We start from the raw sequence: 25,517 nt of genomic DNA on the forward strand, positions 1-25,517 counted from the left end.
AGGGATCTTCTTGAATGGATTAACGGTAGAAATGCAAAAATTGGTTCGTATGCAGAAACCAAGAAACTTACTTGAGATAATTGCATAAGCTAGAGCCATGGAGGATAGTATTATGAGAAGGGTTGTGAGAAAAGAATTGTTGTTAGCTACTAAAGAAAACAAAGAGAATCAGATTCCGACTTACAACGGCAATCCAAATCACAACGCCAACAGTTGGAAAACTAAAACCATCACTACTGATGTGTCATAAGTGAAAGACAAACCAGCGATTAGAGGAGATCAACGACCTAGACAACACAACTCGAACGCTGAATTGGATGAGAAAAGAAGGAAATTTTTATGCTTCAAGTGCGACAGACCATGGTCTAGAGATCACTCATGTCCTAACAAAGAACTAAGATTGCTAACAGTTTTTAACAGATATGAAGTGGAAGTATTAGAGGGGAATGGCGAAGAAGGTGATATAGTAGAACAGATAGGAGAATACATGGCACTGTCTTCCAATTCTTTATAAATAAGATTAATATGCAATAACAGAGCTTCCATCTGTTATTCCATCTGTTATTCCAATGGTTGAGAAGCATTATAAGACAATGGCTGAGAACCATTATAAATAAGATTAATATGCTTCAAACTACGAATGAAAAGAAAATTTGATTTATCAGACGTCCAAATTTAAAAGTTTTATTTGGTTTATTTTAGTGAATTAAAACTTTTAAAAAGTTTTAAAATATTATAATATTTTAAAAATTAAAAGTATCAACAATATTGAAACTTTACATGTAGTTTAAAAGTTTAAAATATTATAATTATTGAAACTTTTTAAAGGTTTAAATATTAGAAATATGAGGAACATCTAGAGATTGATGTTGAGAAGAAATAGATATCACCTACATATCACTCCATGGTACCTGGTAAAATCTATATTCCAAAACTAAATGAACAAATCTAAAATAACTACCAAAATCTTTTGTGTTAGTATCCTAAAATATATTGTTTTAGGAAAGATATATTAATCTTCGTCTCTATATAAGACGTGTCCAAGTCTTTAATTTCCGTTCATTCACAAAAAAAATTTCCAGCGTCAATATTTTGAGTTTTAAAATTTATGCTTTTTATTTTTCATTATCTTTTAGTGTTTCAGATTTGAAACCCTTCAAGAACATGTGAAACATAAAAGTCAAGACTGTACAACTTTTAAAATACGGATGTTGTGAAACAATTAAGTAGTTATAATTGATTTTCTCTTACTATTCTTTCAAATAGTCACGGTTTTTTTTATGTTAGTACTTATATATACATTATTTATAATATATACTTATATAGTGTTCTTTTGTTGCATGATTATTTTTTTTTGTTTTTTTTAAACTATGATTATATTGTTACACGTAGTCTATTGGTATTAAATCATACCAATAGACTGGGAAAGAGGCTAAATAAATATATCTTTCAGAGATAACATGGATTACAAAGAAATGTAATCCAATATAAATGAACTATATTTTAAATAATAAGAAGTAATAGGTCAACTATTAGCTAAAATATTCATGACAAATACATGAAGGGAATTATGGATAGTCTATTGGTATTAAATCATAATAATGAATTATGCAGTGAACTGGGAAATAGGCTAAATAAATATAACTTTCAGAGATAACATGGATTACAAAGAAATGTAATCCAATATAAATGAACTATATTTTAAATAATAAGAAGTGATAGGTCAAATATTCCTGACAAATACATGAAGGGAATTATGGATAATGCGAATTCAAGCAAGGTATATGCCGATCAGACATAATATTTACTCATGTAAAATTCTTGGAACATAATTTCTGATGGTCGTAATGCTTTTATCCATTGCAGAGTAGGTATAGTGGACGGATTTGATCCTTTTGACAACTATATATTGGTCATTCAGTTCATGAAGTTTAAATATTTTTTTAGTGTTTTTATTCCGTTTGATGGTTTACGAGTTTAATAAAAAATAGATAATCACTAATCCAGATTATGTTATAAATACTATACCAAATAAATATTTAAACAATTAAAATCGTAGTTTTTACATATATTTTTATTTATTGGACTAAAATATACAATCTTGAATAGGAAAATTTAATACTAAAAACATAATTATGAGATGGAAAACATGACATATACCCGATATGGTAGAATACATATCCTAAATTAGACATATCTTCTTGCGTTTACTATTTCTTATAGTAGAATTGTCTTTACAAAAAGAAATTTAATCATTTTTGTCTAAACCAAATTAAATACTAAATTGGTACAAACTAATTATGAAAGTTAATAACATTCCTAAAAAATATGTTTACAAACATAACCTACATGTAATAAATTATAAATATGTTAGTAAACTTAGTTTTTAAAATCAATGCTGCACATATGTCCAATATTTATGTTTTCTGAACGTCTTTGGTTTCGTAATAATATATTACAATTTTTAACCGTTTTTTCTAACCAAGTAATAACGAATTGATCAGAATCACCAGTTTGTAAGTTCGTAAAAATCTGCAGTTCCATATTGAAAACTATTTTTTTCCCTGCCACTGAGTTAACAAATTCCAGCAAGTGAGAATCATATCCGACACAAAGTTATCCTCAAAACTGACCATGATTAGTATGTAATCCGAACCAAACCCATCCACTAAGTATTATACATCGAACGTTGGGATGGTTTCATCAAGCTTGTTCACTGGACCTATCCAGATATCGTAATAATCTAAACATAAGATCCTCAATAAACAGCTTTTGTTTCAAAGAAAAACGAAATCAAAATTTTTAAAAAGTCGTAAATAATTTTAAATGAAGAGTCAGAAATCTCGTGTGGAAAATCGACGCTCATCGCGTCTTCAAAGACACTAGCGATCGAAATATATTTTGATTTCATCACTCTCCTCCAAAACTAATATCAAATCGTAAAAACCAAACCTCGGAAGCAAAAAAAGAAAAATGCAGATTTCAATATAAGAACAGAACACAAGCGACGAGATTTGAAGTAGAAGACAGAGGAGGCAGAGAGAAGAAGATGACTTTATTATATAGGGCACCAAGTATTTACCCTAATTTTGATTTTATTGGGCTTTCAGGCCCAATGTGAAAATGGGTTCAGAATTAAAAATGCCCAAAAACGTTTGAAGGTTATATAAATTGAACGAAATTAGGTTTTTATTTTTATTTTTTTATATAGTTCACTTCTCTTTCGCCGCAGGACTCATCGGAGTTTTCAGGTTCGTCTCTCTTCTTCCACTCCATTTTCGAATATCTATGATTCATATACTTTGTTAGAATCTTACTATTCGTCTCTCTGAAACGTTTATTAGAATCCATATGAATCGTTTGATTAGAATTTAGTCTAGAGATCTGGTTATAGAGTTATCTGATTGGAGTTTTGATTTATGATACATTAGGAGGAGAGAAGAATGTCTCACAGGAAGTTTGAGCACCCAAGACATGGTTCTCTTGGTTTCTTACCAAGGAAGAGAGCTAACCGTCACAGAGGAAAGGGTGAGTCTTTTTTCTTATTCAGTTTTTGATTCAGTGTTATTGAAATGCTTACTTTGGTTTCTATCAAGTTGCTCTCTTTTTGCTTACACACCAAAAAGGTTACTCTTTTATGGATTTGTTTTGGTTTGCTTTGCTTACACGTTATTGTTGGATCATCAGTGAAGGCTTTCCCCAAGGATGATCAAACCAAGCCTTGCAAGTTCACAGCTTTCATGGGTTACAAAGCTGGTATGACCCATATTGTCAGAGATGTCGAGAAGCCTGGATCCAGTAAGTGAATTTGTGTTTCATTCTGATTTGTTTTTTTCAGAGATACATGAGTTCAAATAGTCTTTTAACTTTGTTTTTTTTTATTCTTGTGTAGAGCTTCACAAGAAGGAGACATGTGAGGCTGTTACCATCATTGAGACACCTGCTATGGTTGTTGTTGGTGTTGTTGCTTATGTAAAGACTCCGAGAGGTTTGAGGTCTTTGAACACTGTCTGGGCACAGCATTTGAGTGAGGAGGTTAGGAGAAGGTTCTACAAGAACTGGGCTAAGTCTAAGAAGAAGGCTTTCACTGGCTACGCCAAGCAGTATGAATCTGAGGATGGCAAGAAGGGTATCCAGGCTCAGCTTGAGAAGATGAAGAAATACGGAACAGTTATCCGTGTTTTGGCCCACACTCAGGTAATATTGCTTATTGAATGTTTAGCATTCATGTTAAACATCTTTTACATTGCGTGCTTGCTGACAATTCTATGTTACAGATCAGGAAAATGAAGGGACTGAAGCAGAAGAAAGCTCACATGATGGAAATCCAGATCAATGGTGGTACCATTGCCCAGAAAGTTGACTTTGCCTACAGTTTCTTTGAGAAACAGATCCCAATTGATGCTGTTTTCCAAAAAGATGAAATGATTGATGTGATTGGTGTGACCAAGGGTAAGGGTTATGAAGGTGTTGTTACCCGTTGGGGTGTGACAAGGCTTCCACGTAAGACCCACAGGGGTCTACGTAAGGTGGCTTGTATCGGTGCGTGGCATCCAGCTAGAGTGTCCTACACTGTAGCTAGGGCTGGTCAGAACGGTTACCATCACCGTACTGAGCTGAACAAGAAGATTTACAGGTTGGGCAAAGTTGGTTCAGAGACTCATTCAGCCATGACTGAATACGACAGGTCAGTAGAATTTAATCTTTATCTGTCTCTTACTTCTGTTTTGTATTGCCACCTCAACTGATTGTGATGTTTTGTGGCTATGATATAGGACTGAGAAGGAAGTGACTCCAATGGGAGGATTCGCACACTACGGTGTGGTGAAGGAAGATTTCTTGATGATTAAGGGTTGCTGCATGGGTCCAAAGAAGAGAGTTGTGACTTTGCGCCAGTCGCTGCTTACGCAGACATCTCGTCTTGCCATGGAGGTGATTAATGTCAAGTTTATTGATACCTCCTCCAAGTGGGGACATGGTCACTTCCAGACCTCCCAGGAAAAGGCCAGGTTTTTGGGTCGTGCAACAACCAAGGCTTAAACAAGTTCTCTCTTTCGTATTAGCTCTTCTTTGAAAGTCTTGATAAGATATTCTTTTGAAACATTTTTCGTTCGCAGTTTTGTGTTTTAGTTATTTGGTGAATTTGAACATTTTTCTTTTGCTTCCTTAAACTATTCTTTCTCGAAATTTCTTTTCATTTAATTATTCTGACTCGGATTCTGAGTATAAAGATTGCTTACATTATTTTTCCGCAAATCCAAAAGATGCAAATTTACCGAGTTGAACACCTAACTAGAGTCTATCCATGACTTGTTTGATTTTTTTATGAAAGGGATGCACATGCATGCTCGTTGACTTAATTTTGACATGTTCCTTTTGATCGGTTTGGTTAATTAGACCAATAATCAAATCTATTTCTAACATACATGCACTAATTAATTAAAGAAGATTATTATTATTGATATCCAAAATTTTAACATCTTATGCTTATTTTGTTTTGTTAAATTATTAATTCACTTTTAATAATAATGAATATTTATTTTATATTGATGCACATATTGTTTATAATATAACTATAATATAAATTGTGTAGAATTGGAGTCCTAATTATTATGGAATAGATAGTTAAATCCCCTTTATAATAAAACGGAAGTACACAACATTGTTAGTACACAACATTGTTTTGTAGACTATATAATTTTAATAAGTTGGTTACAAATAGGTTATACATTAATTGATAGATTAATTGGTTACAAATATGTTACACCGAAAATCTTAAAAAGAATATTCTAAAGAATCATATCATCTAACTTACCCTATTAATTTCTTTTATTAAATTATTCATCAAATAAAATCTTTTGATATCTAACTTAACATATTAATTTGTTAATTATCATTATATTTCACCTCTCAGTTTTATATATAATCCTATTTTGTGAAACAAATAAATTATCATATTATTTATTGTAATTAAAAAATAGTTTTATTTCTGGATATAACATAAATTGAATTTTTAAAAACAAATATAAATTGTTCAATCTATAAAATATTCAAGCTTTAGTAATATTATTCTTTAAAAATAATATATATTGAATTAAAAATTTTACTGAGTAGCGGATCAAAATTTGACTATTTAAATTCAATTTCATATTTTTTGTTGAATTTTATAATATTATATTATATAATAAATTTTAAATAATTTATTTTGAAATATTTTTAATATATGAAACTTGATATAAAAGTTAGAAACTATAAACACTCTAAATTGATTTGTTATAGCAATGTCAATAATATGTCACTATAATATGAAAGAATTTCAAGAAACCAAGTATATTAAAACAAAAAGTATAACAATATATTAAATTACTCATATATAATAACTCGCTTTTTAAAAACTAAATTTACAAAATTATGTCTTATAATGACATTCAAGTCATGATGTAGAATATACACTGTGGAAATAACTTCACATATATAACCTAATACAACATATCAAAATTTTATTTTAAAATATAAAATATACAAAATTTTGTATAAAATAAAATTTAACCAGTGTTATAGCACGGGTACTTATCTAGAATCATTAACAATATAAAACTTACAAAATAGGTGTCTTTTTTCAAGCCATCATATTTAGCATATATTTTTATTGCATAATATTTTATCCAAAAAAACTTTTAAAAACAATCATATAAATTATATTTTATATAAAATTTCAACCCGTACACTAGCACGGGTCTTAATCTAGTTGTGTTTTTAAAATGGAATGTGTAAGATTAAAATACGGTTTAGTAAAAAAATAAAAGGTACCAAAATACTTTTCTAGAAAATATGTGAAATACCACTTAAAATTCAAATATCATCAACAAAGTTTTAAATTTATTTTTATACTCATGTATTTATGCGAGTCTTATCTAATTATCCATAAAATTTAAAGTAAAACTCACTCTCAACATTCAAGAAGAACAAAACCAACCCACAAAAGACATAACAAGTCCATAAAGTAACTAACAAAACCTACTATAGCCAAGCCATGGTACCTATCTATTGATATTTTATAATTTTTGATTTTAAGAATAATAGTTTGAAGAAAGCACATGAACTCTTTTACAAGACTATATACTCTACTTAATCCACAATAAACAAAAAAACGAATAGTACTAATACGAAATGGAAATGAAACTAAACCAAACTAAATTGAATAAAACACAAACCAAATCGTATTTATTTTGATTGAAATTTTATTTAGGGAAGTTTACTGTAAAGCTTAGAAAAGGTAAAAAAATGACTAGAATGTCTTTGTCTTTTTGAAAATTTAAATGACATATGAACCCTTTGGAAGGTGTGTTAGAAAATAATAATTTACAAGTGTACCATTAAAAAGCGATGCCACATATCTGTTTTTAACACAACTGTTCAAAGTTTTGGAGGGGGGAACTCTCATTCATATAACCTATTTAACGATAGACATATTTTTTCCGACAGAGTTATATAAATATTGGCAGACTTATTCGATAGAGTTTTATAATTAAGTAGATTAATTTGATTGAGAAAGATTAAAGATGGCAGACATTAAAAAAACTGGCAGAGTTATGGTTATCGGTAGATATATTGGATAGATATATTGTAATGATGATAGAATCATTCTTTTTTTATAGAGATATTAGTACAATGGTGAAAGATATAATATGCTTATGTCGAGTAGCAGTTTTGTTTGACATATTTATATAGTCATTATGGTAGACATATACACTGAGATAGATTTATATGACAGATATAGTTACGCGATGGTAGATATTTTCATACGGATAGATATAATTAAAAACGATAGAGTTATGAGTTAATGAAGTGGTAGACATATTTGTTACTAAAATAACAAAAGTTAAGTAGAATTAAACATATAGACGTGATAAAGTTAATTGGTTTGACAGAGTTATACAATTTAGGGGTGGGCTTTCGGGTACACTTTCGGGTTTCGGGTTGGGTATTTAGGGGTGGGCTTTCGGGTACTCTTTCGGGTTTCGGGTCGGGTATTTCGGGTTTTCGGGTTTAGAAACATAAGACCCATTCAGATATTTTTAGATTTAGGGTTGGGTTCGGATAAACACCCATCGAGTTTAAGTATTTTTGGGTTTCACCCAAAGCCTCAAATTATATTTTGGTTCAGATCGGATTTGTAATTTTTTAATCCAAACCAAAGTAAAAGAGCCAAAAATCAATCCGAATTCAAAAAAAAATGAAATCAATCCAAATTCATTAAAAATGATTATAATCATAAAAAAAAAAACAAAGATATCAAACCAAATTGAATTCATGAAAAGAAAAGGATAATTCTAAATAACAAAATATCAAATTCACGAGCCGATAATTTTTGACTTCTTAAAACATCAAATGGCATCAAATTCAAAGTTGAACTATATAATCTATATCTAAATTAACATATGAAAATTGACATATTAAAAAATGAAAACTAATTTATCTTGTAAGTTGTAATAGTGATTATAAAATTACTTCTGAAACTTGTATATTAACTCAATCTATTGTTAGATATATATATATATATATCTTTGGATAGTTTTGGGTATTTGTTCGGGTGTTCGGGTATCCCAATCGGATTTGGGTACCCATTTCATTTACTAAAAGCATCCAATTGGATATTTTAAAAGTTCAAATTTAGGTTCGGATCGGGTATTTTTAATCGGGTTCGGGTTAAACTTTCGGGTTCGGATATTTTGTCCAGCCCTAAAACTATTGATGTTTTAGGTAAAAACAAAGCATTTTAGTAAATATGCTGTGTTTTTTTTAAATATTGGGTTTATATACTATCTTAATTTATAGTAATATTTTAAAACAAGGTAGTAGTGCAATGGTTAAAGTCTTTTATAAATGTGTTTCATGACTATGGTTTGAAGCTTAGCGGTTGCCAAACATTGATTTTTATAGCAAATTTTGACTTGGTCGCAGCGACTAACCTCTACCTCTTCACCGCCGTCACTATCCTCCAAAACCATTTCAAACCGGATCGTACACATCAAAGCAGATTATGAAAAATAACATTTTAGATCTTTCTTAATGTCAATTATATATCAAAGCAGATTCGTACTTTGGATCTTTGTTAACGTCAATTACTATCTCCATTCCAGCAATATTAGCACCGTCAATGCCAGAACAAGTTCAGATTAGTTGGCTTCGCCGAATTATTTACTGAAAAGGTTCATAAACCTCCTTGTTTGAAGCCAACGTCCACCATCGATAGACACATACATGAAAAAGATTAAAAATACATATACAATCTGAAAGAAAGATATAAACTCATGAATCCACAATTGTTTCTAACATATATTTTTTGCTAATTAAATATGAGATCAAACCATTTTTAAGTCGGTAAAACAATAAATCTTTCATAGAGGCTTAACAACATTTTCTACAGAATCTTGGGCTAGAATAATCTAACAAAACAACATAGATCCGGATCCAAGAACTTACCATATCTAGCCTAGATCTGAAAATTAGTTTGAGTGGAGAAGACCTAAACCTAGGTAGCTGAAACCAATTCACCACCCACCGTAAGAACTAAGAGCCAAGGATGGCTAAGGTCTAAGGATTGACAAGCCATGGAATGTTCTGAGGATCGGAAGAAGAAGAGACAATAGTAGAAACAAAAGCCCTCTAAATTTTAGATCTTTAAATTTAAACAAAATAAATTCACACAAAGATCCACCAGAGATATAACAAGACAAAATCAACAACCGGTGTTGATAAAACCACCGACGTCGAAAATATAGCTGGCCGTCAATGTTAATGGAATGAAGATCTACCGTAGACAAAACAAGACAAAGGTGATTTTTTACCTTTTATTTGTTATTTATTTATTTTTTAATTGTAATGACATGATAGTAAATAACAGAAAAACAAAATGCTTTATAGTATTTTTCCAACTTATATGTGTTATTTGAGAAAAAGTTTGGTTGGATGTGCTATTAGAGTAAATGCACAATTTTTATGTGTTGTTTGAGTAATTTTTTTATTTATTTATTAAACTAAAAATTTAAGAAACCGAATTCCCAATTTATTTTTTTAAAAAGGAAGGTCTAACCCATAAATTGCATATATTAAAACAAATTGAATCAAAGAACTAACCAAGAAACTGGTATCAGAAACACACAAAATAAACCAAGACTGAATTGGAATGGTTTAAACATAATGCTTATAACGCGTGCGACAACAACTGCAACTTCTTTTGCTTGTTAATGTTCTCTCCCATTTCCTGGGTTCACGACGAGTATTAATTGCTCTTTGCTTATGGTTTTATCTCAAAGACTATTCCTTTCACGAAAATCTCACTCTTTTGCAAGTGCCCATGTTACCAAATCTCATAATTCTATCCCCAACCCGGTTAAACATCTTGAATCGGATCTGGTCTGTAACGCACACCACGCGTTCGACGAAATTCCTGACTTAAATGTCATTTCTGCTACAGCGGTGATTGGTCGCTTTGTGAAGCAAAACAGGCATGTAGAGGCAAGTCATGCCTTCAAAAGATTGTTGTGTTTGGGCATAAGGCCAAACGAGTTCACGTTTGGCACCGTCATTGGGTCTTCTTCATCTTTGAGAGATATCAAATGGGGTAAGCAGCTACATTGTTATGCATTAAAGGTGGGGCTTTCGTCGAATGTGTTTGTGGGTAGTGCTGTTTTAAACTGTTATGTGAAGCTGAGTACGCTGGTAGATGCTCGTAAGAGTTTTGATGATACCAGAGACCCAAACGTAGTTTCCATTACCAATTTGATAAGTGGGTATCTTAAGAAACATGAGTTTGAGGAAGCCCTTTTGTTGTTTAGAACAATGCCGGAGAAAAGTGTTGTTACTTGGAACGCAGTTATTGGAGGGTTTAGCCAGACAGGGCAGAACGAAGAAGCTGTAAATACGTTTGTGGATATGTTAAGGGAAGGAGTGGTGATGCCTAACGAATCAACCTTTCCTTGTGCTATAACAGCCGTGTCCAATATAGCCTCCCAGGGTGCTGGTAAAAGTATACACGCCTGCGTTATTAAATTCTTGGGTCAGCAGTTTAGTAATGTTTATATTGGGAACTCTCTGATAAGTTTTTACTCAAAATGTGGAAACATGGAAGATAGTCTTCTGGCTTTCAACAAGCTCCGAGAAGAAGAGCGGAACATTGTATCTTGGAACTCTATAATATGGGGTTATGCGCATAATGGAAGAGGAGAAGAAGCTATAGCCATGTTTGAGAAAATGGTCAGCGACACAAACCTGAAACCAAACAATGTGACACTTCTTGGACTATTATTTGCATGTAACCACTCGGGCCTAATTCAAGAAGGTTACATGTATTTTAACAAAGCAGTGAATGGTTATGATGATCCAAACCTGCTACAACCAGAGCATTATGCTTGTATGGTGGATATGCTCTCTAGGTCAGGTCATTTCAAAGAAGCAGAGGAGCTTATCAAAAGTATGCCTCTTGAACCAGGAATTGGATTTTGGAAGGCTCTGCTTGGGGGATGCCAGATTCACTCAAACAAGCGTCTGGCAAAATTAGTAGCGTCTAAGATCTTGGAGATGGATCCCAGAGATGTTTCATCATACGTAATGCTTTCAAATGCTTACTCTGCCGCGGGAAAGTGGCAGAATGTGTCAGAGATAAGGAGGAAGATGAAGGAAATGGGTTTAAAGCGTGTCACAGGATGTAGTTGGATTGAAGTTAGAGACCAAGGTCGTGTCTTTGTGAATGCTGACAAGAAGAACGAACTCAAGGGTGAAGTGTATAGGATGTTGACACTTATTACACAACATCTTAGAGGAAGATGAATGTGGTTAAAAGTTGCGAATGCAACTCTTAACATGTATAACACAATCTCCTTGTGGGCTTCTATGCCGATCTCGTAATAATTTTGTTAGTGTAAGTTATATTATTAATAGATTCTCTTATAAGACTGAATTGCATAGAAATTACTTCAAACAAACAATTAAACAAGAATGTGTCTCTCCCTATCTGTCTACTCCTCTCTCTCTATCTCTTTGCTAAAATGCTAAGAAAAGAAAAACGCGTAGCAAAATGTGATTTTTGTTGGGAGACTCATTAATTTAAAGGTTTCCTCAATTTACTGAAGGGTGAAAGAGAAAAGTGGAACAATTTTGAAACTCCATTGACGTGTTTGCCCAACCTTAAACACTCAAGAGTACAATTAATGTTTTTGTTCCATACATACTCAGAACAAGAGTTTGAAAGTCACTGTTTCTAAGTACAAAGCCCCTTTTGAGTTTTGACAGTGCCTATAAAAATGAAGTACAGATTGCCTTGTTTATAAATTATAATTACGATAAAAAAAAAAAAGTAAAAACTGGGTTTATTAAAAAGATTTTAAAACCACATTGGTCTCTCACCATTTCCCATGTAAAAAATTTCGGTGGATGAATCGTGTGAGCCCATTTCAATCTCTCTACTGAGTCTACCCCAACCTAACCGTACCTCCAAGAACTTTCCAGTTTCCACCACTCGGTAGCGCGTGAGTACCACCGCCGGATCCCTCCCATGGCGTTCGAAGGATTCCCACCTCTAATCGCAGACCAGCTCCACTACTTACTCAATCACTCTCCTGATTCCATCAAGGTAATAATAACATCGCCCAATTTCAAACCGGATTCAAGCTTCGAATCATCTCCTCAATTTGTTCAGAGAATTAGGGTTTCATAAGTCGTAATAGTCCCGATTTTGTTTCCATGTAGATTGAAAATGTCTGGTCTGGTAACAAGATTAATCCCAAGATCCTCGATCGCTTTACTTTGGTGATACCTTACTGTCTTGAAACGATTAAATGTAAGTTGTTTTTTTTTTTTCTCTTCGGCGATTTTTGGTTAAATTTTGAAGCTGAAGTTCTTTTTATTAATTTCGTGTTCATATCGTATCGGCAGGGGATGTTATTTACAATTCAGAGTATGCATTTGATCCTCCTGATTTCGTATTTGGACCCGACGATGAAGATTTTATGCCGTGTACTAGCACTATTACTTCTGATGATGATGATCATATATCTTCGCTGAAGAAGGCTTTGTCTGAGTGGGATAACGAGGATTCCACGCGGTTGCTTGCTCTCATTCAAGGATTGAGGTGGTTTCCTTCAAATCTAACCCTTTTTATTTAGGCTTCTTTTTTATCTTTTTTTGCGTTTGAGTAATCGATGTTTCTCTTTGAGCAATGTATTGTTTAGGGATCAATATGTGGCCTACCAAAGAAGGCGTGTCGGCCAAGTTGATGATGATCGCGTCAAGTTTGAGATTAGTACCGTGTTAACTCGCAAGGTATCATGCAGGCATTTACACCTTCATAGCAAATGTTTGGTGTGTTATATTGTTTCCGTTTAATGTTAGGCTTGTCAACTGTAACCACCATTTTTAGTTAGAACTTCCATTGTAATCATTGTTAATGTTCTTCTCGTTCCTCTATTCTCAGGGAATTGAAATGCAAATGGCTTCAGGAGTTGACAAGGTATATATTGCTCTTAAGATTCTTTGTGAAGTAAGACGCATTGTATGCATTTGACTTTCTATTACCTTTAATTTTTAGTGTAGCCAGAGGAAGTCAAGTTTGCAGTACCTCTTGTGATGGATATGAACATCAACAAAATGGTTGTTGGGTGCCCTTGGAAGCATCAGCAGAAAATTTATCTTCAGGTTTTCTCCTCGTTCCTATATAAGTCTTTTTTTTTTTTTTTTTTTAATTTAAAAATTGCTAGCATCCTTAATAAACTGGTTACGGATGCAGGTAGTGTACCCGATTCTTCGGAAATTTGAATCAACAGCTTCAGCACCTCGTTTGAGATTAGTCTCATCTTCTGAATTAAAAGCGCTATTCTCTGTTGAGGATGTTAAACTTCCTCCGTGGATGGACGGGATGTAAGTTACATGTGCACACAGTTTACGATACCTGCAAACCATGCATGTTCTAATCGCTATGTTTAACTCCCCCCTTAAATTTATATTTCCAAGGTGCTTGGCTGAATATCTTCCCCATCTCGAAGAAACCCTTGAGAGACAAGTAAGTTGAACTAAATCTTCTTACACATACAAGATTGTATTTAATTTCTTGATATGAGGGCCTTATCAAGCTTAGTTTCTAGATCCAGGAAGCTGTTTCTGCAATTGATTTAAGGAGGAGTTTTATTGAGGCATTGACTATTTTTCTTGGAAGACCTCTTGAAGCTAATCCTGTAAGCATTTCTTGGTACGCCTTGGCATATATGTTTAGAGATATTTCCGAGCTGCTTAACTTTCTTATTTGTTTTTCTTGCTAGACCTTTTGCCGTCAGGCTACATTCCTTACTGCCTCTGGACAATTTACTTTCATGGTAATTACAATCACTATTCAGGACTTGTTGTTTTTAAAAAAAAAACAAATTATACTCAAGCTTTGCCAAAGTGGATTTTGGGTTCAATTGCATTTATTCATGTTTCAAACATGTCTTCTAGAGAACTCGTTTCACAGTAAATATGTAGCAGTGGATAACTAGGGTTTTGGCTTTGTTGTAGGTTCATTTCTTCTTTTCAACTCAATTTCCAAAGCAGCAACCAACTCTAATGCTTCAGAGTTGTCAGGTATCGAACTATTTGTTAACGAATCAAACAAAAGGCTTTGGGTTTCTCTTTGTTTCTTTAGGTATTAAGAATTGATAAGCTTTTTGATTTACAGCATTTGAACCAATCGAGCGTACCTGTAAAATCAAACCTCCTCAGTGAGTATCCATGGAGTCCAAGATGGGAAGTGGGTCGAATGGCTGAGCGACTGTGGTTAGTCTCTTTGGACTCTTTCTTAGATATCTCATTAACTAATTCTCCATCCTAACATTCAAGAGCTTACTACTTTTTACAGTGATTTCTTGACCGATGAGGCTGTGAACTTCAAAAAATATTGTAACGAAGTTGTGCTCCAACATTAGAGTATTGTCTTAAATATCTTTGTCACACTCCCCCTGCTATGTTAACTCAAATGGAGTACATTTCTGTTTCAAGGGAAATACTGAATGACAATTATAAGCGCTTTTCCTTGATTTCAACAGTTTTTCGATTAGCTCTGTTCCCTTTTTCCAGTCATAAAAGTTTTCAATTTACACACTTCAGTTGCATATTAGAAAAGAGAAAAATTGGACCGAGAGGAGCTTGTGGTTCGGAAGAGTTTGAAGTTGGTTTTCCATCGATTAAGAGAAGGTAATAGTTGAACTACCGGTTAAGAAAGTAATTGATATATCGATGACGGATCCTGACAATGTCTAGTGAGACGCAGAATACTAATAGTTAAAGATATTGAATTAAGAAAATATACAACTGTCTTTTAAATTTATTTCGTAATTTATCAGTAGCATTATCACTTTTGGTCTGTTTATATATAGTTTTTTGGAATTAGATTTTTATTCTTGAATATTTCCTAACCAATACATTATTTTTAATATATTAAATTATTAAGAAAATAAAATAAATTATTATTTATATAAAAAAACTGCTACAACACAATATATGAAATATAAAATAATGTGTAAAACATAAAAAACAATAATATGTAATTTGAATTTTAAAATATTAACAAACAAAACACCATCATATTCAATATATTGTTACTATAAATTGGATAATTATGCTACATATACAATTATTTTTTCATATTTATAATATCTTGCAAATTATTATTCATAAATCAAAATTTAAAATCCGAGTCTCAACCTATGTTTAACATTCTTCAACCATGAAATTAAATTCAATCGTAAATTAGAAAAGAATTTATACAATAGTAATACTGTAGTCTGTAGTACTGAGTTTATTCCCCTTTTTTTTTTTTTTGGTTCAAAATTGTCCATTTTTTTTTTGGTCAACAGAATTAAATTTCGCCATTTTCTATAAGTTTTTGTTTTAATAATAAAAAACAAAGTACCATAAACCCTAAACGACCGACCCCGCTTTCTTCGGTATATGAAAACAAACAAAGAAAATGAAATTTCGTAATTAGAGGACCCAAAAAGATTCTCCCATGGAAGCTTTGAGTCACGTCGGCATTGGCCTCTTCCCATTCCAATTATGTCGACTACCACCGGCGACGACGAAGCTCCGGCGTAGCCATAACACCTCCACTATCTGTTCCGCCAGCAAATGGGCCGACCGTCTTCTCTCCGACTTCAATTTCACCTCCGATTCTTCCTCCTCTGTCACCACCGCCACTCTCATCTCTCCGCCACCATCTATTGATCGTCCCGAACGACACATTCCCATCCCCATCGATTTCTACCAGGTATTGGGAGCTCAAACGCATTTCTTAACTGATGGAATCAGAAGAGCATTCGAAGCTAGGGTTTCGAAACCGCCTCAGTTTGGTTTTAGTGACGACGCTTTGATCAGCCGGAGACAGATTCTTCAAGCTGCTTGTGAAACTCTGTCGAATCCTCGGTCTAGAAGAGAGTACAATGAAGGTCTTGTTGATGATGAGGAAGCTACAGTCATCACTGAGGTGCCTTGGGAAAAGGTAATTTCAATTCGATTCGGAATAATCTTTTCTTTGTTTTGATTCCTAAAGTGGATAAATAAAAGAACTTTATCATGTTCTCTCTTTGGATATCTACTGAAGGTTCCTGGTGCTCTCTGTGTATTGCAAGAAGGAGACTGAGGTTGTTCTTCGGGTAGGAGAAGCTCTGCTTAAGGAGAGGTTACCTAAGTCGTTTAAGCAAGATGTTGTTTTAGTTATGGCGCTTGCGTTTCTAGATATCTCCAGGGATGCCATGGCATTGGATCCACCTGATTTTATTACTGGTTATGAGTTTGTTGAGGAGGCTCTGAAGCTTTTGCAGGTAATTTGACTTTTTTTTTTGGGATAGTTTGATGGATTTGGATGCGTTAGTTTTGGGGGGAGTTCTAAGAACTCATTTGGGTTGATACTTTTGTTCTTGAGTTTTGTGTAGGAGGAAGGAGCAAGTAGCCTTGCACCAGATTTACGTGCACAAATTGATGAGACTTTGGAAGAGATCACTCCACGTTATGTATTGGAGCTTCTTGGCTTACCGCTTGGTGATGAGTACGCAGAAAAAAGAGTAAATGGTTTAAGAGGTGTACGCAATATTTTGTGGTCTGTTGGAGGAGGTGGAGCATCAGCTCTTGTTGGGGATTTAACCCGTGAAAAGTTTATGAATGAGGCTTTTTTACGAATGACAGCTGTTGAGCAGGTGTACAATTCGATACTTTTCTTCTTTCTTTATCACGACTCAACTAAGTTCCTCAGTCTTATTTATGTCCCTGGGTTGTAGGTTGATCTTTTTGTAGCTACTCCAAGCAATATTCCAGCCGAGTCATTTGAAGTTTATGAAGTTGCACTTGCGCTTGTGGCTCAAGCTTTTATAGGTAAGAAGCCACGCCTGTTACAGGATGCTGATAGACAATTCGAGCAACTTCAGCAGGCTAAAGTAATGGCTATGGAGATTCCTGCGATGTTGTATGATACACGGAATAATTGGGAGATAGACTTTGGTCTGGAAAGGGGACTCTGTGCGCTGCTTTTAGGCAAAGTTGATGAATCCCGTACTTGGTTGGGCTTAGACAATGAGGATTCACAATATAGGAATCCAGCTATTGTGGAGTTTGTCTTGGAAAATTCAAATCGTGATGACAATGGTGATCTCCCTGGACTCTGCAAATTGTTGGAAACCTGGTTGGCAGGGGTTGTCTTTCCTAAGTTCAGAGATACCAAAGATAAAAATTTTAAACTTGGGGACTATTATGATGATCCCATGGTTTTGAGTTACTTGGAAAGAGTGGAGGTAGTTCAGGGTTCTCCTTTAGCTGCTGCTGCAGCAATGGCAAGGATGGGAGCCGAGCATGTGAAGGCTAGTGCTTTGCAGGCACTGCAGAAAGTTTTTCCTTCTCGCTATGCAGATAGAACCTCAGATGAACCCAAGGATGCGCAAGAGACGGTGTATAGTGTAGATCTTGTTGGTAACAACGTAGGCCATGATGGTGAGCCTGCTGTCTTTATTGCAGAAACTGAAAGACCCTCTGAGAACGTTGATACATACGATTATGTAGTTCAAGGTGGGGTCTCAAAGAGTAGCACTGATGCACTTACTGTTGATAAGTCCATTGTCGATATAGTAAAAGAGGCAAGTGTGAAGATCCTAGCTGCTGGCGTGGCTATTGGAATGATTTCACTATTCACCCAGAAGTATTTGCCTCAAAGAAGCAGCTCATCTTTTCAACGCAAGGATATGGCTTCTTCTATGGAATCTGACATTGCTACCATAGGTATGATTAAACGATGCAGTTTTCATTTAAGTTCATTACTCAAAATACTCATGTTTTGTGAGCTTAGAACATAGTTCCCAAGATATATGAGTTTCCCCTGGAGTTGTTCAAAACTATTCCAATTTCTTGACAAGAAAGAAAGTTATTCATTTACCTACACATCTCCCAAAAGTATTACCGAGATTAACAAGTTACTGAGTAAATATCACTCTGAACATGTACATTCACTGCTTGAAATTTTTGATGAAACTGTAGACAGAAATGTCTATTTCTGGAGTTGTTCACTGTCAACATTTCTATCACCGTGGAGTTTCACGATCAATATATCTGTTTAGGATACCGTAGGATCACATATTATCTTACTGTGGCTTTGTATATATCTTTTTTTCTAATTTAGGGTCTGCGAGAACTGAGGATTCAGAAGCCCTTCCCAGAATGGATGCTAGGACTGCAGAGAGTATAGTCTCCAAGTGGCAGAAGATCAAGTCTCAGGCTTTTGGGCATGATCACCGCATAGAAATGTTGCCAGAGGTAAGGGAATAGATCCGCAATTCAATCGATGTTGTGAAAGCTGTTGACCTGGTTGTAGTGTTTGGAACTTGCCTGGTGCCTTTTGTGATTCTGGTTATTTATAGGTTTTGGATGGGCGAATGCTGAAGATATGGACTGACAGAGCAGCTGAAACTGCGCAGCTTGGGTTGGTTTATGATTATACACTGTTGAAACTGTCTGTTGACAGTGTGACAGTCTCAGCAGATGGAACCCGTGCTCTGGTGGAAGCAACTCTAGAGGAGTCTGCTTGTCTATCTGATTTGGTTCATCCAGAAAACAATGCCACAGATGTCAGAACCTACACAACAAGATACGAAGTCTTCTGGTCCAAGTCAGGGTGGAAAATCACTGAGGGCTCTGTTCTTGCATCATAATATGCCATATAGCATTCTTAAGCTTGCAATATTCTCTTTGTTTTGTAAATTTTCTCTCTAAGTTAGTGTTTATAAATGAACACAAAAAAAAAGTAACTTTATTGGCACATCCTCATCCTTGATCTATTCTATAACATGAGTGATAAAATATGAATTCTTTCGCAATCAGGTACAAATTATGTCCGGAACTTTGACTTATCTTACATGCAAGCCCTTCACAATATAAGGATCAGTTTGGAGACTCCTGTCTGGTTTGTGTAGAATAAACGTGCTCTAGTTATCATCAGGTCAAACGTGATCTAGAGAAGGATTTGGTAAATCTCCAGCCAGATGATTTTACGTTCTCGGTTCTAGGTAACAAGCTGAGGCCAAACATTTCCTTTGGCATTCGACTAGGCTCAACAAATCCAAGCAGCTTAGCCACAAGCGAAGCACTCTCTTTAATGTGTTCCATGTCTTGGGTGTTGGTCCACAATTTGTGCGCCACCTGCAGACTTCTCTGCTTTGAGTTCACCTCCACACCCCATTTTTGGTAAAGTTCTATTCTTTGGCTCCATGGAAACTTCTTTGGTATTTGTTTGGAAAGCCATTCCTTTTCGCGTGTGAGCGCCTTCACTGTTTGCATCCTGATTAGGAACCAAAGGAACTGGTTAGAATAATATGGCTAAATGATTGATATTGATGAGACTTGTTGAAAAAATGTTCCAGGAAAAACCTTGATGCTTCCATGTCATTAGACATCGTCTGCTTCAGAAAAGAGAGCCTTCTAAGTTCAACTTCCATATAAACATAGTCAGAAGGATCGCCTTTGAAGAGCAAGAAGAAGTAGGTTCTATGAACCAATGGTACATTGCACACTCCCCAAAGCTCAATTATTTGCCTTCGTTGTCGCTCGAAGTCTGAAGAATTGGTTGAATGTTGTCCATTAGATGCTAACTGTAGTTTCTCCAGGGAAGCCGCTGTGGAATCTGTTTCCTTAGGTTTTTCTTCTTCAACCTGCATTTGGTGATCATTCAAACTGTTGAGAAACGACACAAAGTTTTGCTCTCTCTCTGATTGATTATTGGTGGCATCTGTGGTTACCTCATTTATATCCTGAGGATTTGGCAATGCATTCTTGTTTCCTCTAATGCTATATGTAGGGCTTTCCGGTCCAATCTCCATATTTTGGGTTCTTGTGGGGGCATATGAAATCCCAAAATCTAGATCCGGTGTTGACTCAATTGAGTGGTGCTGCTTTGCCATTTCTTCAAGCCCTGCTACAAATTCATTGAAGCTATTGCCTGTCTCAGGATCATAGTCTTTCAGGCTACGCGCATCAATGGAGGTTGAACTCCCTGAATCAAAGGAAACGCTCGAAGTGTTGGAAGTCTTGCTTATTGGTCTTCCAGGAGACGCTTTTAGCTCCATCATCCTCCAGGTAGGTGATGTATTATTATTAACTTCCAAATTCTCAAACCAATGAGGGGACCTAACACTCAAGAGATTCTCTCTGCAACTTCGGCTTCTTTTGGTAGTAAAATATTCTGGAATCTTAAGTTCTCTTCTAAAGGAGGGTGACAGTTGTTGTTCTGCTGTGTGCATGCTCATAAGGTATTCAATTTTCTTCTGCATCTCCTTAACTTTTTCTTTCAAAGCCATGTAAGAGGTGTTGTTGTCAATATCATCTGTCCCAATATTTTTGCAGACAGATGATTCGTTGTAATCTCTGTTGGTGTCTTGATGCAGTTCTCTCTCCCACTTATCTCCAGATGTCGCATCCTCATCTAACTTAGCATCATCGGGTGTTAACTCCACTTCGACTGTCTCTTCTGGTTGCTTCTTCGTAGGGAGTGAAATCAATTCACAGTCTTCATTTGATTGTTGTTCTGACTGAACATTTTCTTCCAAATCCGAATTCTTTAAATTTAAGTCATATATCTCAGGCTTAGCGTTTAGACACAACTCTACATCTATAGTTTTCAAGGATAAGTCAACATAATCCTTTTCTGCAGGTGTGCTAATCTCCATTTCTTCATTCTCGGCTTTCTCATTACCCGTAGAAGAGTTATAGCTTTGTTCGTATCCCAGCGCTGATAAAGTTTCTTCCTTTTCTGCAGGTGTGCTTATATCCATGTCTTCATTCTCAGCTTTCTCATTACCCGTAGAAGAGTTATAGTTTTGTTCGTATTCCAGAGCTGATAAAGGTTCTTCCTTTTCTGTAGGTGTGCTAAGTTCCACGTCTTCATTCTCGGCTCTCACATTACCCATAGAGTTATAGCTTTCTTCGTATTCTAGAGTTGGTAATGTTTCTTCCTTCCTAGGTGAGAGAAACTCAGAGATAGCTTTCTTATCCACTATGTCGTCTAGTGAGACATGGCTTTTGACTGCTGCTGGTTGTCCACTACTCAGCTCAGCTTCAGGTTCAATGCATCTAACTTCTTTGCACACATCTTCCAGTTTTTCGTCAGTTATTTGAACCATCTCCTCCCAGCCATCGTACAGGTTATGCCTCGGAAATTGAGGCGTATTATCATCAAGCAGGAAATCATCTTCTTCAGTATTTTCCAAAAACTCAAAGTTCCTCTTGGTTAAGTTATTGATAGGTTCTCCAAGATCTGTTAAATCATAGCTTCTTCTTCGGAGATCGGCATCAAAATCCATGGAGCTAAACATGGATTGTTCATCCATCCTAGAATACCGCTCTTCTGCTGATGATTTAAGTAAATTCTCTACCTGGGATTGAGCTACATCACGTTGCCATTTTAATTCTTTCATTTGTTCCTCCATCTGCAGTTTATGGTCAGAAGTTTCAAAGTGTTAAATAGACTTCTTAGTGGGAAAAGGAGAGCAATGTAATAAAGAAGCATTCAAGAGATCAGTGGAATCACTTTTGCAATCACTTCCTCTTTCTGTTTCAGCAAAGAATAGAAGTCAGAGTCTCCAGAAGCAGATCCTAGATTTTTCAACTCATTCTCCATTCGAGCCAGTTCTTTTTGCAATTGCCTCACCAAAGCCTTCTCAGACACAACCAGATTGACCTGAGCATTTGTCGTCACCTCTTTAGCGCAGATTGCAAAGAGAAGGGTGTTTCTCGACTGTTCAACATGGCTACGTGCAGGGCTCATAGTGCATACGATAGCTGTTCTTGCATTTCCTCCCAAAGAGTTCTGAAGGATCCGAGTAAGCTTTGAGTCTCGAAACGGTATGTGCCCGTTTTTACCTTTACTGCACTTCAAAATAATTACACTGTCTGTTAAAATACCACAATTTTGGTAGAAGAGGATTTTCCTAATGACATATAACCGAACCTTAGTTTGCGGATGACTGTTCCAAGAGTAAGTAAACTCCTGTTTATATGACAACCTTCTTTCAATCTTGTCCCAGCAGATAAAGTCTGAGAAGCACGTTCACTTCCAGCGAGATCAACAAAGCACTTGAGAGGCAAAGAATCAAAAACAATTGTCATCAGAGAAAGAAAAAAGGTTAAAAGCTCAATCAAATCTAAAACAGTAATTAATGATTGTAATTGTACAATACCACAGACGCTGCAAGAGTGCTGGAGTTGTCAGGAGAATATTCTCGACCAGTACTTTCGATCGTCTGCAAGAAATGCATCGTTTAGCATAGCGAGAATGAAAAGTTGGAATCAAACAAAAAGGGATGGATTGATTGAGAGTACCAGCCGGAGTATTTGATGTGATCTTGAACTAGTTTCATTCAAAGAGGTTTCTCCAATCTTCCTCTGAGCTGCAACAAAACTGATACATTAGTTAACGTTCAAATTAACCGAAACAATTGTAAGCCTGGCGTGTTACTCACTCTCACAGACTGTAAGAAGTTCCTCTAAATGCGTTCTGTCCTGGATGGTCTCCTCAATAAGTTTCTCAACGACGGTTCCTCTCTGGTAAAGCAAGCGGATGGAAATGAGTGGGTCTAACAATATATGATAGAGTGTATATCATAATATCGAAAAACAAGTAATGTGTACCTCTGGATCATCAAGAAGCCTCAGTGGGTTGTTATCCCCACTTAAGAGATCCCTCACAGCTTCATTGTAGATCTCAATTGCAGAGAATTTGAGAGTGAATTCGCGTTCTGTATGCTGAAGAAAATGAAAAAGAAGAGTGGTTTATTTGGTGGTACTTACGGAGGAAGCAATAAGAGACAGAGAGAGAGAGAGAGAGAGAGAGAGAGAGAGAGAGAGAGAGAGAGAGAGAGAGAGAGAGAGAGTTTAGAGAGATATTAATTAATGCCGCAGGGTTCTTGTTCAAACCTTTTGAATGTAACAAAAAATGTCATCCATTGCAAATTCAGTGATGCCACTCATTGTGTATGTCTTCCCACTGCTAGTCTGTCCATATGCGAAAATGCTTGCTGCAAAAACCAAATGTGTCAAACCAAATTCATTGTTACAAAGAAAAGTTCGATTGAAATATTCGAGGTTGTGTTTCCATTACAATTGATTCCGTCGAGAACACAAAGAGCAACCTCCTTGGCTCCATCTTCATAGACTTGTTTCGTGGGAGAACTGAATCCAAACACTTTATCTGTAAAAATTCCAAAACTTGTTTTCTTAGCATCATTATATTTATTCCACAATGCTTAATTTAGCTCTGAACATCCTACCAAATGTATATGTGGAGGGGAAGAGAGATCTCTCAGGCAAATTATTGTTGCATATTATTGTTGTGTTGTTTACACATTCCCAATCGCATATATCATTCCTCGCCTTCTCCTTCTCGTTCTGCGGCCTTACCCTTACCGAAACCAATATCTTCTCCCCCTTTCCGCTACTAGCCATTTTATAATGTCCCTCTCTTTCTTCAATACATTCCTACCGGAAGATGCAACAATCTTGGAACCCCTTCCTTGAGAGGGAGAGAGACAAAAGGTTTAGATTGAGAAGAAAATTTGATTTAAGAAAAACAAGAGTCAGGTAAAATCTGTAACTAGAAGAGAAACGAGTCAGGTAAAATCCCAAAATAGGTGAAAAGGCTTATTTGGGGTTTCTTCTTCCTTAAACAAACATCTATATATTCTCTAAAACCTAAAATAAGAATGTCGACAGATTGTACCCTTTTACTCTTCCGCTAACGGTACAAATCTATGACCTGTCGTAGCTCTTAACACAAATTAATCGCCACGAAGATCAAAATACAAATTAGACAAAATTGTATCCAATCAAATATTGAAAACAATTCTTATAACATGGCCTTGTCAAACACACAACTGAAAACGTTGGTGGCATCATTATTCTATCTCTCTATTGTTCATCTTCTTATATAGTTTGACATTATTCCACTAGCATACCCTAAGTGCGATTATTATTACCTCTATAAGTTGTAGAATGTTCGTGTTAAAATCCGTACCGGTATATAACGATATATAGATACAAAAATTACGAATGCAACTGTTGTGTAACTGAATTAACTTTAGATGATAAGATTTCGAATGTATACCTGAATATTTTTGCAGCGAAACGATTCAAAAACGATTCGAGGTTATGTTCGCCCTCTAATTTTTGTACTTATACCGGTATCCACAACGCACACAAGTAGGAATTCGTCACACTGTCCCTATCTCTAAGGAGATTAAGTGTTTACTTGTCACACAAGAAACATATAGACCTCACAATATTACGTCTCTGGTATGAGTTTTCTCTTTTAGAACTCTCTGTTCTCGTCTATTTATATTTCTCTAAGTATCTGAATCCATGATATCATATCTATATATATACACGCATGTAACCCTAGCTAGACTTACCCGGGTTAATGTGGAATGGGCTTTTTCCAATTTCAAATTGGATTGGAACTTTTCCTCTTTGTTTTCTTTGACAGAAAAAAAAAGTGAACCAAATAGAAAATCAAAATTGCATAAAACAAAATTTACATAAATTTTTAAGGTATTTATTAGGAATTTAAGGTTTTACACCCATATAAAGGTATTTTGTGTATGAGTCTATGAGGGTTGATCTTATTTTTCTGGTTAAATTAGCGGTATAAGTTTTATTGGCACATGTATTTTTGATAAAGTTTTAAAGAGAAATATTTTTGAAAAGTGGTTTCAAAAAATGACTATTTTTTAAGTTACGGGTATTAAAAACAAATTATATTTTGATCCAATGTACCTAAGTTTTTGACATCTGTATATTCATATAATATTAGTGATAGACATTTATTTAGACTCAAAATTTTAAATAGATATCTAACAAAAACATTGTAACCACTTATATTATATATCACATTTCTAATCGTTTACTCACTCAGAAAATTTCCAATCGTTTACTCATTTCACCAATATCTACATCTTATATGT

The 25,517-nt window shown here is 35.1% G+C and overlaps 4 protein-coding genes, 1 long non-coding RNA gene and 1 pseudogene across 7 annotated transcripts; 5 read left to right on the top strand and 1 right to left on the bottom strand.

The window, feature by feature from the left end:
* The first annotated feature begins 3,198 nt into the window (after positions 1 to 3,198).
* Positions 3,199 to 5,230, top strand: LOC104725242 (large ribosomal subunit protein uL3z). The gene is made up of 6 exons (XM_010443867.2): positions 3,199 to 3,251; positions 3,432 to 3,528; positions 3,688 to 3,798; positions 3,893 to 4,197; positions 4,278 to 4,687; positions 4,776 to 5,230. The coding sequence occupies exons 2-6, from the start codon at positions 3,444 to 3,446 to the stop codon at positions 5,038 to 5,040; spliced, it is 1,176 nt and encodes a 391-aa protein (XP_010442169.1). The 5' UTR covers positions 3,199 to 3,251; positions 3,432 to 3,443; the 3' UTR covers positions 5,041 to 5,230.
* Positions 5,231 to 10,143: 4,913 nt separating this feature from the next.
* On the top strand, positions 10,144 to 11,998 carry LOC104728657 (pentatricopeptide repeat-containing protein At5g42450, mitochondrial-like). The gene has a single exon (XM_087471804.1). The coding sequence runs from the start codon at positions 10,303 to 10,305 to the stop codon at positions 11,830 to 11,832; it is 1,530 nt and encodes a 509-aa protein (XP_087327930.1). The 5' UTR covers positions 10,144 to 10,302; the 3' UTR covers positions 11,833 to 11,998.
* Positions 11,999 to 12,309: 311 nt separating this feature from the next.
* On the top strand, positions 12,310 to 15,068 carry LOC104725243 (uncharacterized). Of its 2 annotated transcripts, none has more exons than XM_010443868.3 (13): positions 12,310 to 12,634; positions 12,751 to 12,841; positions 12,937 to 13,132; positions 13,233 to 13,323; positions 13,475 to 13,510; positions 13,594 to 13,695; positions 13,787 to 13,917; positions 14,011 to 14,059; positions 14,142 to 14,231; positions 14,316 to 14,369; positions 14,551 to 14,616; positions 14,711 to 14,808; positions 14,891 to 15,068. In XM_010443868.3, the coding sequence occupies exons 1-13, from the start codon at positions 12,557 to 12,559 to the stop codon at positions 14,955 to 14,957; spliced, it is 1,149 nt and encodes a 382-aa protein (XP_010442170.1). In that variant the 5' UTR covers positions 12,310 to 12,556; the 3' UTR covers positions 14,958 to 15,068. The 2 variants fall into 2 exon arrangements, with proteins under 2 accessions (XP_010442170.1, XP_087331682.1); XM_087475556.1 differs by having other exon boundaries at positions 12,342 to 12,634; positions 13,589 to 13,695.
* Positions 15,069 to 15,956: 888 nt separating this feature from the next.
* LOC104728658 (protein ACCUMULATION AND REPLICATION OF CHLOROPLASTS 6, chloroplastic-like) lies at positions 15,957 to 19,385 on the top strand (annotated as a pseudogene). Its single transcript, XR_015571682.1, has 6 exons — positions 15,957 to 16,528; positions 16,631 to 16,850; positions 16,962 to 17,222; positions 17,304 to 18,294; positions 18,692 to 18,825; positions 18,930 to 19,385. The product of XR_015571682.1 is annotated as a protein ACCUMULATION AND REPLICATION OF CHLOROPLASTS 6, chloroplastic-like (transcript).
* Positions 19,297 to 24,181, bottom strand: LOC104728660 (kinesin-like protein KIN-7J). Its single transcript, XM_087473618.1, has 12 exons — positions 23,829 to 24,181; positions 23,660 to 23,749; positions 23,476 to 23,576; positions 23,191 to 23,304; positions 23,022 to 23,103; positions 22,882 to 22,949; positions 22,740 to 22,802; positions 22,511 to 22,635; positions 22,091 to 22,427; positions 20,304 to 21,989; positions 19,936 to 20,216; positions 19,297 to 19,846 (listed from the first exon to the last, which is right to left on the bottom strand). The coding sequence occupies exons 1-12, from the start codon at positions 24,001 to 24,003 to the stop codon at positions 19,504 to 19,506; spliced, it is 3,465 nt and encodes a 1,154-aa protein (XP_087329744.1). The 5' UTR covers positions 24,004 to 24,181; the 3' UTR covers positions 19,297 to 19,503.
* On the top strand, positions 21,425 to 23,511 carry LOC147934952 (uncharacterized). The gene is made up of 3 exons (XR_015571683.1): positions 21,425 to 21,922; positions 21,996 to 22,404; positions 22,590 to 23,511. It is a non-coding gene; the product is annotated as an uncharacterized LOC147934952 (long non-coding RNA).
* Positions 24,182 to 25,517: the final 1,336 nt, after the last annotated feature.

Source organism: Camelina sativa, chromosome 11 (genome assembly GCF_030686135.1).
Source record: "Camelina sativa cultivar CO46 ecotype springtype chromosome 11, ASM3068613v1".
NCBI lineage: Eukaryota > Viridiplantae > Streptophyta > Magnoliopsida > Brassicales > Brassicaceae > Camelina > Camelina sativa.

What these genes read in the sequence shown, in the direction of transcription:
- LOC104725242 (XM_010443867.2), top strand. Translation starts at nt 3,444, where the DNA reads ATGTCTCACAGGAAGTTTGAGCACCCAAGACATGGTTCTCTTGGTTTC. An exon ending in TGTCGAGAAGCCTGGATCCA is followed by an intron (nt 3,799 to 3,892) that starts GTAAGTGAATTT and finishes ATTCTTGTGTAG; the next exon opens with AGCTTCACAAGAAGGAGACA. An exon ending in GTGTTTTGGCCCACACTCAG is followed by an intron (nt 4,198 to 4,277) that starts GTAATATTGCTT and finishes TCTATGTTACAG; the next exon opens with ATCAGGAAAATGAAGGGACT.
- LOC104728657 (XM_087471804.1), top strand. Translation starts at nt 10,303, where the DNA reads ATGGTTTTATCTCAAAGACTATTCCTTTCACGAAAATCTCACTCTTTT.
- LOC104725243 (XM_010443868.3), top strand. Translation starts at nt 12,557, where the DNA reads ATGGCGTTCGAAGGATTCCCACCTCTAATCGCAGACCAGCTCCACTAC. An exon ending in TGGCTTCAGGAGTTGACAAG is followed by an intron (nt 13,511 to 13,593) that starts GTATATATTGCT and finishes TTTTTAGTGTAG; the next exon opens with CCAGAGGAAGTCAAGTTTGC. An exon ending in CCTCCGTGGATGGACGGGAT is followed by an intron (nt 13,918 to 14,010) that starts GTAAGTTACATG and finishes TATATTTCCAAG; the next exon opens with GTGCTTGGCTGAATATCTTC.
- LOC104728660 (XM_087473618.1), bottom strand. Translation starts at nt 24,003, where the DNA reads ATGGCTAGTAGCGGAAAGGGGGAGAAGATATTGGTTTCGGTAAGGGTA. An exon ending in GCACTCTTGCAGCGTCTGTG is followed by an intron (nt 22,636 to 22,739) that starts GTATTGTACAAT and finishes TTGCCTCTCAAG; the next exon opens with TGCTTTGTTGATCTCGCTGG. An exon ending in ATCCTCAGGATATAAATGAG is followed by an intron (nt 20,217 to 20,303) that starts GTAACCACAGAT and finishes CACCAAATGCAG; the next exon opens with GTTGAAGAAGAAAAACCTAA.